The following is a 14,776-nucleotide window of genomic DNA, read 5'->3' as shown; positions in this document are numbered from 1 at the left end:
TAGAAAATTACTTATTGACCGATCCTTTTCAAACTTTCAGACAATAAAATATAACCCACTAGTAAGCTTTTGGTATATTTATTTCATTCAAGTTCAATACAGCTCGCACCTTATGCTTAACTCCACTCATTAGGTTCTGTACAACATCTGGCTGCAGCTTCTTCTATACGGAAACCCACTTTTTCTTCATGTCTTTCTCAGATTTGACCTCCTTGGAATGCTTCCGTAGTGCCTGCTTCATAATATCCCAGTATTTTTCGATGGGCCTTAGTTCCGGTGCGTTGAGGGGGGTTCATGCTTGGGTACGAAAGTGACCCCGTTGGCTTCGTACCACTCCAGGACAACATTTGAATAGTGGCACGAAGCTAGATCCAGCCAAAAGATCGTAGGGCCCTCGTGTTGTTTCAACAGAGGAAGCAGACGCTTCTGTAGACACTCCTTGAGGTAGATCTCCCCGTTTACAGTCCCGGTAGTCACAAACGGTGCAGTCCGTTTGCCACATGAGCAGATCGCTTGCCAAATCATGTATTTCTTGGCAATCTTTGAAAGCTTCTGCTTCCTTACTTCTTCCAGAACATCGAATTTGTGCTGGGCGGTGAAGAAAAGTAGCCTCGGAAGCTGCCGGAAGTTTACCTTGACGCAAGTCTCATCATCCATGATGAGATAATGAGGCTTCGTCAGCATGTGGGTGTACAGTTTCCGGACCCGTGACTTTCCCACCGTATTTTGCCGTTGGTCACGATTTGGAACCCTCTTCACTTTGTACAGATGCAGTCTCTCCCGGCCCTTGGTTTTCTGAGCGAAAGGACAGATTCAACTTTTTGGCCACATCCCTGACCGAAGCATTGCGATTCCGCTTAAACGCTTTCACGACACGCTTGTGATCCTGATCACTAATAGAACATCCATTCTGACCGCATTTCTTCTTCTGTTCGATGCTCAGAGTTTCGTAGTAACGTTTAATCACACGACTCACCGTTGAATGCACGATTCCGAGCTGTTTTCCAATGTCAATGAGAGTTGAGGATTTTCCAGGTGCTTGCGCAAAATCAATTCGCGATGTTGCTTTTCGGGTGACGCCATTTTTTCCAACTTTCGAAAAACTGACAGCGATAAAAATACAGTGTAAACACTCTGAACTACTTCTACCCAAATTTTCAAGAGAAAATACCTAATGGGTAATTTTCGAAAACCGTTTTTTCCGTGGTGCAATTTCATGTGGGGCACCCTTTATTAACTATATGTCAAGGTAATAAAAAATCCAGAAAATGGAAAGTCGTGAAATAGGATTAATTTTTAGGTGATCAAAATTCGGAAGCGATTTTCTCGATATGGTGATTTTGGAATTCCACCCTTTTTAAATGTTAATCTGAAAATGTATCAACCGCAAAGTTTGTTTACAACAATATATTTGCACCCGGCGAATGTTCTTAGACCATTACACAACATTCACTTCACTGAGGGAAACCGTCATTTGTGTATGAGTGTGTAAAACGAAGCAAAAATGCATTCGTATGGGCATTTTTGTTATTGATCATAGCGATGACGAGTGTAGATTAGCAGTTCTCTGAATGTCGCCTGTAGGGTGCCTCAAATAGCCTAGGCACTAAATGCACGGTATTACTAAGCCGAAGACGCGGTGGGTTCGATTCCCGGGTTGGAAATTTTCTCGACTTCCCTAGGCATAGAGTATCATTGTGCTTGCCATACAATATACAACTTCATACACTGGTTGGCATAGAAAGCACCCAACTGTGGAATTGCATCTAGAACACAAAGTTAAGAGCCGGCAGCAGCGTAAAAAACCTAGAAGAAAAAGAAGCATGTTGCCTGTTCTACAGCAGTCAATAGTCATCGATAGTACGAATCACGATGATTAGTTAACGGGAATGGTTGCATCCAAGTTTCATCTGTGTACAAATCATTTGCAACTATCGACGCGTTTCGTTTACACAATAGTACAATGGTTACTACTGCTAATGAGTATTGCAATATCATCAGTGCCTCTGAATGTGAACAAATCGTGATAAATTCACTAAGTCACCGAAACATTTCCATTCGCACCTATAAGATTAGAAAGATTCCCGGACATCTTGGATTTCTTGGAGAATACTTCCAATTGGAGATTGTGGTGGAGGTATGGAACTTGATCAATTTTAATATACGTCCATTTAAATTAAAACAAACTCATTCATCTAGGAGGGCGAAACGCAATGGAGTGAACATTATTTCCTCAAATCGCTTCCCATTGCTGACACAGCGCAACGAGCCATGATGGAAGGGCTTGGATTTTTCCGGAAGGAGGTCCGGATTTATTCGGATATTCTGGTGAACTTAAACCAGCAATACTGCAGGTGGCACCCGGCTTGCTACTACACTAGGGACGATTTGATCGTAATGGAGGATATGACGCTGCGACACGGATTTAGAATGGTTCATTTCAACAATTCTTTAGAACAAGCACACATTTACGTTGCACTGCAAGCGGTTGCACGGATGCATGCTGCATCACTCAACTATGAGGTGAATCATCTCAGTGGAAGAAGATTGGATGATGTTCACAGTGAAGTGTTGTTTGAAACAACGGTTTCGCACCAAAATTCTTGGTTTCTAGCGGGGTTAAGTGTAAGGCGAATATGCATTTTTTTTTATCCAATATATTCAAGTTCTTTAGCTTTTAGGCAATCAAGGCAGTCGCCTTGAATGGGACTAGGTACTGCAAAGATCCCGACAAGAAGAAAATCATAGAAGAACAGCTAGATGCCAAGTTGGATCGCGTCTTTGAAGTAGTCAAACCGACTGATCAATTTCAGAACGTTCTGGTACATCGAGATTTGTGGCACAACAACCTTATGTTCCGGTTTGAGAAGGACCCCTTAACTGGTTCGAACAATTTGGATCGACCCAATGCCTGCGTTCTGGTAGATTTTCAAATCTGTCGCTATCTTCCACCGGTGGTCGATTTCCTTCAGGTTCTTTTCCTCACCACCAGAAGATCGCACCGAGATCAGCATTTTCAGCACTATCTCGAGTTTTACCACAGCTCGTTGACATCTGAACTTCGACGGTTCGAGCTTGATGCGGATCATATTCTCAACTGGAACCAACTGGAACGAAGTCTGCATCATTATTTGATTCTCGCACACATCTTCAGTGGAATATACCTTCAGGTGACGAACCTACCGGAGCATCTATTGGATGAGCTTCACCGGAATGATCCCGAGTTGTACAACCAGTACTGCAACGTCAACCGGGACGGATTTGTACTGAAGTGCCTACAGGAGGACGATTTCTACCGGGAAACTTTGACCGAGTGTGTTGAAGAGATGCTGGAGTATATTTTTGGATTCTGATTTAAATACAGTACTGGAAGAAAGTTTATCAACTCGTGATTTTTTCTTTCGCTTCAAAAAAGTGCAATGGGCTGTAACCAGCGAATCCAAACACATAAAGCAACCAACGATACAGACAAAACGGTTGCTACGACTACCATGACAAACTCGCTCTGTAACATAGCTCGATCGGAGTGGTAGAAGGATAATGATATATTGTTTGCCTGCTTTGTTGCAATATACACGGATGAGGACATAGCTTGCTTGCATAGCTGAATCGAGAGAAGCAGCTTGCCAACTATTTGCTAATTTTCTTCTACCGTCCCGAGTGAGCTGTGTCGCATGGGCTGCTTGTCATGTAAAAAAAAGAAGAAAATTATGTCATTATTGCTTTCCACTTCTGACATAGCGTTATCATTCGATTCGTTGATTGCTTGTCATTTTGTCATTTGGAGATATTCTTGATTCCTTGGCTGTAACTTTTCAGGATGTCTAATCTAATGTAATCTAACAAGAACACAGCCAGTTCACGAAAGCATCCTGGAAAATGATAGATATATCTCCATAATTTTTCCTGTCTATTTGGTATATGTTGCACATCAGATATGCGCAAAATATGCCAAAACTGGCCAGGGTGTTCACAGTTAAATTACATCACTTAGAAGTACTCGCCAAAAATAAGTCTCTACACCGATTGTCATGAAATTGTCAGGGAATGTAATTGTTATTGTTATTGTGCCATACTGGAGGGGGCATTGAGCCTGGTCGCAAGTGTAATGTTGATGACCAATTATACACCTTCCATGCAGCAATCAAATAGATAAAGATGAGATGGCTCTTAGATAATGACTTATGCGAGTCGATTGAAATCAGCCGAATATAAAGTAAGAGTTAAGTTGACCCTTAAAATAGAAGCGTAGATGCATAGGTAAAAGATAAGAGAAAGGTGAGGTAAAGGTGTAGAAATGGAGAATTAGATGTCGTCGAGATTGAATGTATGTTTGAATAACGTTGATCCAGATACCTATCATATAAATTTGCATATCTAGTTATGATTATTGTCAATAATACTTACATTTCGATAAAGATGATGCTACCTATTTTACCTTTTATGTGATGCTCATCATCATAGAATCCAACCTTGAATCGTAGACCAGGTCCATCAACAATACACTCGTGCCGAGAAGGGGCTCATGGTCATCTTCTTCTTCTGCAGGATCCCTCATCACCCGGAATGAAGGCTCGGTGCGGTTAGTAATATCAAACAGTGTTAAATGCAAACGAAAAAAAGATACAACCAGGATTAGTTTTTTAAAGTAATAGTTTCATCTGAATACCCAACTAACCATATCTCAGTGACATTGTCTCACTCTTAACCTACATTTAAAATTATTTTGTGATTATATGGTTACTTTGGTACTCAAATGAAATGTTGCGCAAGTACCACAAGTTCAACAACGCCCAACTATGGACAGCTCAATTTTAATACCATTTACTCTTTGAATCAGTGTACACCAACATGATAATCTGCTTAGAAACATCTAAGAATGTAAAGAGATAAAGCTCAAAAATACAGTTTTAACTGACCCTGCAAACACATGGCGCCTGCACGGTAATGTGGGCCGTCAGAATGGTTCATCGATTGCGAAGTGAAGTGCTTCTCAAACTGAAGCGATACATTTCTCATTTTTTCAACCGTAAACTTAATATTATCACCCATGTACCCGTCACGCCCGAATCCCATCCACCACACAAAATCAAATAAAAATGTTTCTGTATGGCAAACACGTCTAGACATAAACGAGAATATGGGTGTATATCTTCACTGTAACAACTACGGGTAATCATCGAAAGTACTTGCATTTTACTCAGGCACTTTTGAGCAAACTGCAATCACTCTCTCAAACTCGAAATGTGCCACGACCAAATTGGCACAACGACGCCCTATACGCTATCTGACCAAAGCGCAGTGTGAAATTGCATCTTTATCCATATCTTTATTTCACTCTATTTCTTCACCAAATCCAAATGCCCGAAATTTCTTATTAATTCAAAAGTGATTTGAGAAACGGAAGCAGTCGTTTTTCATTCATCTAGACTTGGACATTTACGGTCGTAGTTGTTAAGGCCGGCGCACAATGCATCATCTCTCTTTACCAAACTCCCCCTTTGGTAAGAGTTTGGTAAGAGTTTGGTAAGAGTTTGGTAAGAGTTTGGTAAAGAGAGATGAAAAAACCGGTTTGTACCTTCCTTAAAAGTTGTCCTAGCTCGCTATTCTAATATCTATATACAATCTTCACACTGCCGTACTCCACGGGACTATCAACTCTATGCTTTCATCTACTCCATCTATCGTATAAAAATTACCACTACAGTCTGTTATTTGAAATTAGCATCTTCAACTATGTAAATCGTTGACTACACGTAGAAGTAATACTAAAAACATATAGTCAAAGCACTTTTTCTTGCACTCACTTGCTTCCGATCGACAGCTAAACGTTCTCCGAAACTTTTTATGACACGAGAAACAGTAGATTGTTGGAGTCCCAAAATCTTTCCGATGACTCGGTGTGAAAAAAGTGGGTTGTTGAGGTGAGTGTGCAAAATTTTCTCACGCATTCGCTGTTCCTTCGACTTCATTTTCAAAAGTACTACAAATTTCTCAATGAAAGGCTAAATGTTACAGTTTTTTTTAATGATGCAATTTAACTGTGGACACCCTTTATGCAGCATTTCAGGGGCAAGATAATTCAGAAATATCGGGTCAAAGATTTAAACATGATGCTTCATAATCCAATAAATGGATGACAAGTGTACATCTCGTACCGTACGTTCCGTTGCATTGTTATTTGTAAATTATTGGTCGTTGGAAGCATCTAGTCTAAAAAGGTTAAGTGATGCTTCATTTTCCTCTAGTGGTCGGGACATTAGCACTAACTCTTGTCCTAACGCAATATGGCTTATGGTTATAGCACCGACAAACCGACAGGACACTTAATTCTGACTTATACCTGAAAATCGGAAACGACCGATTTAAATGTGCAGTGATCCGAACTGTCAAAACCATAGAATGTTTTGATCTAGATAAAAAAATAATTTGTCCAGAATAGATCAGACACAAACCAATTTATAACTTTTGCATGCGGGTTCATGGCTTCGTAAAATATTTCCCACGAACACGGAGCCAGATGTCAGTACAGTCGGAATTCGCTGGTTGGGCTTTTAATACTTGGGCTGCTTTTTAGTTGGGCCTCCGCTAGTTGGGCGGTGACCCAATTAAAAAGCAACTGGATGTCAAAATCTCTTGTCAAATTGCAGTTGACAACCAGACGTCAATTCTTTCTAGGGGTGAGCAAATGCATTTTACATTGCGTATTGTGTTTAATGAATGTTTATTTGAAATTAATACAAAAATAATTAAAATTGCACACATTACAGGTTTCGTTTTTGCCACTCAGCTTCAATCAGCTTAGTTCTCAAGGATCTGTTCATGGGACATTCCTCCCGACACTGCCTCTTCAATAATTTTTAATTTGTCCGCCAATGATAGTGTTGTGTGTTTCCGCTTGGATCCCGATCCATACTCCATTGTAGAATGCTGAAGATGAGAGCATTTATTTACATATTTAACATAACAATAAGTTCAACTTATTACATACCTGTTTTGAATACGATGTATGTAGTATTACGCAGAGTACCACGCTTCCAATGAACAAGTACCATTAATTCCGCTTTTCGTAAAATTTACACAACCACAACAAACAATGCGTGCACCCCTCAAGAAATTTCACTCTTCTGTCAGTTGGCCCAACTAACGAATCGAATTCGTTAGTTGGGCCGAGGTGGTGGCCCAACCAGCGAATTTCGACTGTAGTGTGCTTTAGTCAGAAATTTTTTTGTCGATGCTTGTTCTACGAATTTTGACAATTTTCATGTGTCCATGGTTCAACTATTCCAGAAGTTGGCATTTTTCCAAGGGGTAAGATAACTGAGAATAAAATTACAAGATCCAAAATGGCCAAATATTTGCTAAGTGTGAGTTTCGACTCACTTGCTATAAATAATATTCGGAATTATAAAATCAATAGATGTTAACCCAAGCAACCAAAAGTCAATCAGCTATTCGAAGGTTTATGAAGAGAATTCTATTCAGCTTACTTTTTAAGTAATTAACCGAACTTCCGAGTTCATATTCGATGTTTAAGCTTCTAACAAAATGCTGTTTCACTTTTAAAAAGAACTTGAAAGTTCATAAAAAGTTCGTTTAACCGTTGGAAGGAATGCTATTCAGCCCAAAAAGAAAACTTGAATGAAATCAACAATCCAAAATAGAAAACAAATATATCTATTATTTTGCTGCTTACCAAGTTCTCTTCTAATTTGTTATGAGCTACTGCGTCGTCGGAAGATAAGTGTTTACAATATGGTCAAATATTTAATTTAAATTACATGTTTTTAAATTACTTACCGCAAGTCTCGAACTCGAGTCCTACTCTTTGAAACCGAGATACATACCACTGCTCTATGTGAACGAAGTGGAATATCATATGATTTTACTCGATACGTTGATTTCATTCATAAAAATGGTTTTCTGAGTAGGCCTAGGGCTATAAATACATATTATAATATAATAATGAATAACTACTGCTCACAACTAGGCTCACTATTCATTACTAAGTAATAATAGGAATATTTAATCAATGTCACCAAGCTCTAAATTTGTGTTCATAATTTCACAGCCAAACAAAAATCAACAGTGATTATTCTTGCTGTGGCAACCGAACCTGAGGATGCACTGCTCAAGCATTAGTCAGTTTCGTACTCTCTGGAACTCCATATGACAACCGCAGACATGGCAAAATAATTTATGTTTAATTATCATTAAATTTTATTCTCTCAGTGAGTTCACATTACAACGAGAAATTGCAAGTTGAATATGTGTTTATTTTCGGATTACATACTTTTAAAAATGTATATCATTTGAGCAGAACAATTTTCTCCTGCAAACTCTTCTTTTTGAGCATCTTGAGTTCTCGGAATCGAGAGCTTCTTTCATACGACGATCCTTGTCTACATGGAAAGCGAATGCGATTTTTCGAACTCGCTGAATGAGTTCATTCGAAATTTGAACCTGCCGCCTGCATAAGTAACACCATCATAGATCTCACGCCGTGCTACGACTGAAGGCCCAAACGCAATGTGGGCGGAAGCGGAACAGAAACGGCAAGTTTGGCAATTCTTTGGTACAACCAATGTAAATATTTACCTTATTTGACAAAACCCAGGTAATCATGACAGCAGTAGGCCTCTTTTCTTCATAGCATTAAGTTCTGTTTGTACGTATAGTGTCTTGTTAATCAGCAAGAAAGTTCCACGGAACTAAATTTGAACAAGATGTGAACTTTTGAGTTTGTTTCTCAAGTAAAATCCGAACTTGAGATTCCTTGGGAAAATCATATTTTGAACTTTTAAGTAAAAACAAAAGATTGTAAAGTATATGTTTGACACATGAAACCTGTCAATTTAGCTTTCAGAGTGTCACAATCAGCGATTGTATAATTCGTGAGCGTTCACTCACAAATTTACTGGTTTTATGTATGAGACACTTGCCTTTCAATTTCTACTTGTATCTACCATCAAATATCATTATAAAGTCTGGAACGCGCAAAAATGGGTCAACTTCAAATTGGTGTATTTCTGTTAAAAATGCATAAAAAAAAAACCTGAAAGCATTTGGAAGTTGAGTGTATCTAAGATAAGAGGTGACAATACGGGGGCGAAAATGAACCACTTTTCTGTCAAACGTGAACCAGCTCCTGATTGGCCGATTTCATGTGCGTGACATAGAGATAAAGATAGATAAAGAGAGAGAGATAGAGATAGAAATAAAAGAGGAAGAAGCCAATTGTCTTCTCTTCCTCTTAGGAGTGTATATACAATGGTTGCTATGATGAGTTTTCACCGTTTGCTCTCCAGTTTTCAAAATGACGTCCAAGCAAGAGGAGTCAAAATTTTGCTCGCGCAGCAAGAAAATCCGACGTTCTCACACGCCAAGTTGGCAAAATTGCTGGATGTGGCCAAATCGACCGTGACAAAGGTTTTAGAAGTGTTCGGGGAGCGTCTGTCGACCGTCAGGAAGCCTAGAAGCGGCGGCATTCGTAATCCGGACGTAGCAGCGACGACGAAGTAGGTGGCGGTGAAATATAAGCGGAATCCTAACCTCTCCATCCGGGACGTCGCTGGCAAGCTCAATGTCTCCCATACTACTGTGCAGCGGGCCAAAAAACGAGCCATGTTGTCGACGTTTAAGAAGGTGAAGGTGGCGAACCGAGATTACAAACAAAACACGTCGGCAAAGCAGTGGTCCCGAAAGTTGTATACGAATCTGCTCACAAAGTTCGAATGTGTCGTCATGGACGACGAAACTTATGTGAAGGTGGATTTCATGCAGCTTCCGAGACACGAGCTTTATACCGCATCAGGAGAAGGGAAGGTGGCTGAAATTTTCAAAACCATTAAACTATCGAAGTTCCCGAAAAAATATCCGGCAGACCATATGCACGTGTGGTCTAAAAAGCGGCATTTTTATTACTACGGGAACCATCAATCAAGAGATCTACGTTCAGGAGTGCCTGGAAAAGCAGCTGCTACCATTCCTAAAGCAACATAATAGACCTGTGCTGTTCTGGCCGGACTTGGCGAGCTGCCACTATGGGAAAAAGGCAATTGAGTGGTACGATGCGAACAACGTGGTTGTGGTACCCAAAGACCACAACCCTCCCAACAGCCCAGAACTCCGCACTATCGAACGGTGTTGAGCCTTGGTCAAACGGAATCTAAAAAAAACTAATAAATCCATGGAAAAACGAGCAACAGTTGAAATCTAACTGGCGTTCGGAGGCGAATAAGGTCGATGAAACCACTGCGCAAAATTTAATGGAAGGGGTTAAGCGGAAGGCACGGCAGCTCGGATTTGGGAAACCAAAAGAATAAACGAGCATTTTTTCTTTAAATGTATGATTTAAACTATCAAAAGAAAAATAAGAAGATTAATTTGATATGAATTTTGACTGAAAGAAACGATTTTTCTAGTCGACCAATTTTTGCGCGTTCCAGTCTTTAACATCGAACGATTCCAAAATTCCGAAAATCCTTTTTTTATAGCAAGTGAGTGGAAGCAAGCCTGCCCATAGCAAAACATATGTTTAATCTCATGCAGATCTGAGAAGGCCGTGTCTATTTTTTTTATTTGGCTCTGTGCAAAAATTAAAACAAGGTAGATTTTTTTAATCATTACATCGGGGTGGTGAGCTAACACACTGAAAAGAAGAAGAAAATATTTTAAAAGTTGAAACATCTCGGATTGTAGTTATCCATTTCTTAATGCCACTCAAAGTGTTTTTATGTTACTTCATACGCGAAGTTCGCAAACTTGAGAGTTGGTTGAAAATGCTATCGAACATAAAGCTTTTATGTGATAATTTATTAGCTAGAGAATGGTCTTAGAAGAGGGTAGGTAGATAGCTTCTAAGACCATTCTCTAGCTAATAAATTATCACACTAAAGCTTCATGTTAGATGCTATCCAACCAACCCCCCCCCCCATTTTATAATGTTATTCAATGTTGGAAAGGTTACTTTCTGAAATGTCTAATAATATGTTGGTCATGCTACATGGGTTTTTAATTGCACCGTTAAAACTGGATTATCATATTTTATATTTTATATTCGAGAGCCCATTATTCTTTCAGCAGTGCAATTACAAACCGGCATTCTAATAGATATTTTCGTACAAAAATTTGAAATAAAAAAAAAATATTAACAGTCGTACCAACCACCATGTGACATGACCAATTGAACCATAAGAAAGGGAAACTAATATCCTTTATAGGGTAGGGAACTACTTCGGCCTAATCGCCCATTTTGGGCCTATCGATCAGAAAACATCAAATAAATCCATGATTTCAGAGTTAACAAGTCAAGTATGCGTTTGGTACGATACTTTAGTTAATAAGCTACCGAACGAAGTCAATGAGAACGCGTGGTATGAAGGTTTGCACCTATTATTCCCAAAAACAAACAAAAAACGCTCCGACCGAATCAATTTTTATCATCATCCGATAGGCCGAAGTGAATTCAGTGGCGTTTCAATGGCGTTTCAATGCGGTAGGCCGAGTTTAGAATCCGTAAGCCGAGTTTGGCGTCAAGAAGCAGTTTTAGACTTTTGACAATATCTCAACGATTGGTTTCTCTTTATCAAATCTTACGGTACGTAAGGAAAGGTAAATAAATTTGGAAGCCATCAGTGATAATAAAATTCCAACAGGTGCTAAACTGCGCTAGATTAAGAAAGACTAAAAGCGGGTTGTGCTTAATAGGCCGGAAATGGGGTTGTTAACCCTACCAAGATAAAAGCATCAGAGATCCGTTTAAAATTACCGTAGAAATTACCAACATAGCGAAAAACATGCTTTTGGTATGGTGCTCGAAAATTTGTTAAGATAGCTTAAATGAATCTGATAATAATTTAACCATTATCACTATACCTATGTACTCGTTCATATTGAGACGAGTCCCAATTTGCTTAGCATTTTTTTCCGCGAGTCAGTCTCACGCGATCAGCGTCGCACGTCGCACTCGCAATCAACTGGATTCCTGTTTGTTGCCTGCGCTGTGCTATTAACGGCGAGAGGAAATATGAGTAGCTCAAGTTGCCTCGGTCAAGGTCAAGTGAGCTACCAAAAGCTAATCAGTGCCGAAGAATGTGAACAAATTGTGCGAAAATCACTGGGATCGGGGAACGATGCCACGGTGATTGCGTACGAAATTTCTAAGATTCCCGGACATATTGGGTTCCTGGGGGAATATCTACAACTTGAAGTAACCGCAGAGGTATGATTGTCGAATGCTGATAGATAATGTTTTGATTGAATTTCCAATGTTCCAGAACGCTGGAATTCAGTCCAAGGAGCGCTACTTCCTGAAATCGCTTCCACTGTCGGACAAGAACCAACGAGCCATGATGGAAGAGATGGGCTTCTTTCGCAAGGAGGTTGGCATCTATTCAAAGATATTGACCGGGTTCGAACATAACGAAGCACCATCCAAGTGGCGACCGAACTGTTATCTCACTCGGGACGATCTGATCGTACTGGAAGATCTAAAGTGGCGTCAGGGATTCGGAATGATGCATTTTCAAACGGCACTGAAGCAACCTCACCTTCATTTGGTACTGGCGACGGTCGCCCAGATGCATGCCCTGTCTCTGAATTACGAGTACAATTGCGTCGGAGGCCAACGCTTGGACGAGCTGTATGCGGATGTGCTGTTTGAGACGTCTGTTACACGAGATAACAGCTGGTTTATGGCAGGCTTGGCTGTAAGTAAGCTTGAACCCTAATTTGCAAATGAAGACAAACATGACAACAAATTCATCACTTCAGGGTATTAAGGCAATTGCGCTGAATGGCACCAAGTACTGCGGTGATCCAGTGAAAAAGCAAATAATGGAACAGGAAATTGACGACAAACTGAACCAAATATTTGAAATAGTAAGACCGACCACGACATTTCAAAACACACTGGTTCATCGGGACATTTGGCTCAACAATTTGATGTTCCAGTTCGAGGGCGACAACCTGCAAGCACCCAAAACTTGCATCCTTCTGGACTTCCAAATCTGCCGCTATTTGCCACCGATCATCGATTTCCTGCTAACGCTCTATCTCACAACCAGGAGATCCCACCGGGACGAATTTTTCCAACATTATTTCGACTTCTACTACTGTCAACTGGCGAGCAAACTGAGACAGTTCCAGTTGGATCCGGATCGGATCCTAAGTCGGGACCAACTGCAGCGTAGCATGTGGCACTACAAAATAGTTGCACACGTTTTTGCGGGAGTTTACCTAGCTTTGACCAACCTGCCGGCGACGGTGCTGGATCGGTTGCATCAGGACGACCCGGAACTGTACCATCAGTATTGCAATGGGAATCGGGACGAGTTTCTGCTCAAGTATATCCGGGAGGATGAGTTCTACCGCGAGACGATGACGGAATGTGTGGAAGAGGCTGTTGAATTTTTATTTGGCTTTGAAGAGGATTCCGCGAGGGTGCGTGTTGATGAAGATCCGTGAGCTCAGTATGAATTTTATCGAGTTGTAATAAATGAGAATGTGAGTTGAATTTTAATCTGACGCATGTAATAAGAGCCACAGCAATTCACTAATTTATTCACAAGGAAGATTTGTGTCTTCCGTTAACAGGGGGTCGACTCAATGAAGAAAACCAAATTCCCAGATTGTCCTTGATTTTCCAGCAATTAAAAAAAAAGTCCAGGTGCAGTGCCTACCCGGTTTTGGCAACTATTACAAATCTAAGTACTAGTGCTTTCTGGATATTTTTTTTTCAAGAAATACCACATGGGTCTCAAACCCATGAAGAGTTGGTTGGTTGGTTGTCTTTATTAAGGAGATTTTCAGCCAGACGCTGGTTAATCTCCGAGTCCATGAAGAGTGGTACTGTACAATCTCAAATTGAATAAAGCATTAGATACATTTTACAGAATGCGAAAAAGACAGAAATCGCGTGTTGCCAAAAACGGGAAGGCACAAATGTTAAACAAGGTAAGCGTCTGGTAATCACCGAGATGTTACTATGATTGATAGTGACGTGTGAAGGAAACTGTGAAAATTCTACAAAAAAAAGCGTTGCTTAATCGCTAAGAGTTTTCAGAAAGTTCGAGAACCGTTTCTTACTTTGACTTACTCCATGATACGAGAAGAGGTCCTTGGTATGGAAATTTCCTCACCCTTGGATATTTTTGTCTGACTGTTTTCGAACTCAACGCTAGAGGCATAAATTCACTCAGTTCTGCTACATATTACATATGAAACACTTGTCTTTATTCCCATTATATTGTTTATCCCTTGAGTACATTTTGAGACCCAGCTTCATAAAAAAATGGTTCCGGATAATGCGCTTAACCAAACGCTGATTCGCGGCCGGATTTCTCCGACGGAAATTCGTTAGAACAGCGCTTTCATCTCAAAAATTCTGTAAGTTAATTCGATCTTAATTGCAAAAGTAGCAACATCACAATACTAAAACTTCACTGGAAAGTTTATTTTCCTAGTTAACCAGGTTTACAATGAAGGCCTAGAATACTAGCTAAAGCCACTCTATGATACCAAGACAATGCTTAAAGTCATAAAAGTGCTACTGCAAGCAATCAAAAAAAAGTAGGAGGTTGTATCCAAGACACAACCGTAGATTTGGCGTAGGATTACGTACTTGATATTAATATTCGGCGACTGAGTTAGGGAAACCACGGAAACAAAATTAAGCACTTTCCAACCAACCGGACATCATCATACACGGTGCTTAAATAACGGTGCAGCGAGACCGGGTGGAATTCGATTTTGAAATCTGTGTTAGGGAAAGCGC

General features: G+C 40.2%; 3 protein-coding genes across 3 annotated transcripts in view; 2 read left to right on the top strand and 1 right to left on the bottom strand.

Moving 5' to 3' along the window:
• Positions 1–14,776, bottom strand: part of LOC135699440 (uncharacterized) — a 53,886-nt gene that overhangs the window by 22,429 nt on the left and 16,681 nt on the right. The window lies entirely within an intron of this gene.
• Positions 1,886–3,425, top strand: LOC135699431 (uncharacterized). The gene is made up of 3 exons (XM_065219696.1): positions 1,886–2,137; positions 2,200–2,625; positions 2,682–3,425. The coding sequence occupies exons 1-3, from the start codon at positions 1,964–1,966 to the stop codon at positions 3,351–3,353; spliced, it is 1,272 nt and encodes a 423-aa protein (XP_065075768.1). The 5' UTR covers positions 1,886–1,963; the 3' UTR covers positions 3,354–3,425.
• On the top strand, positions 11,951–13,511 carry LOC135699429 (uncharacterized). Its single transcript, XM_065219694.1, has 3 exons — positions 11,951–12,223; positions 12,279–12,710; positions 12,775–13,511. The coding sequence occupies exons 1-3, from the start codon at positions 12,029–12,031 to the stop codon at positions 13,465–13,467; spliced, it is 1,320 nt and encodes a 439-aa protein (XP_065075766.1). The 5' UTR covers positions 11,951–12,028; the 3' UTR covers positions 13,468–13,511.

Source organism: Ochlerotatus camptorhynchus, unplaced genomic scaffold (genome assembly GCF_037179485.1).
Source record: "Ochlerotatus camptorhynchus isolate MF236.1 unplaced genomic scaffold, CSIRO-AGI_Acam_v1.1 ptg000108l, whole genome shotgun sequence".
Lineage (NCBI taxonomy): Eukaryota > Metazoa > Arthropoda > Insecta > Diptera > Culicidae > Ochlerotatus > Ochlerotatus camptorhynchus.
The sequence above is the reverse complement of the archived record's forward strand: the minus strand, read 5'-3'. Positions and strand labels throughout refer to the sequence as shown.

Bases quoted from the DNA above. Each gene is read 5' to 3' on its own strand.
- LOC135699431 (XM_065219696.1), top strand. From the start codon at position 1,964: ATGGTTACTACTGCTAATGAGTATTGCAATATCATCAGTGCCTCTGAA. The intron at 2,138-2,199 runs GTATGGAACTTG...TCATTCATCTAG, and splicing joins AATTGGAGATTGTGGTGGAG to GAGGGCGAAACGCAATGGAG. The intron at 2,626-2,681 runs GTAAGGCGAATA...TTTAGCTTTTAG, and splicing joins GGTTTCTAGCGGGGTTAAGT to GCAATCAAGGCAGTCGCCTT.
- LOC135699429 (XM_065219694.1), top strand. From the start codon at position 12,029: ATGAGTAGCTCAAGTTGCCTCGGTCAAGGTCAAGTGAGCTACCAAAAG. The intron at 12,224-12,278 runs GTATGATTGTCG...CCAATGTTCCAG, and splicing joins AACTTGAAGTAACCGCAGAG to AACGCTGGAATTCAGTCCAA. The intron at 12,711-12,774 runs GTAAGTAAGCTT...TCATCACTTCAG, and splicing joins GGTTTATGGCAGGCTTGGCT to GGTATTAAGGCAATTGCGCT.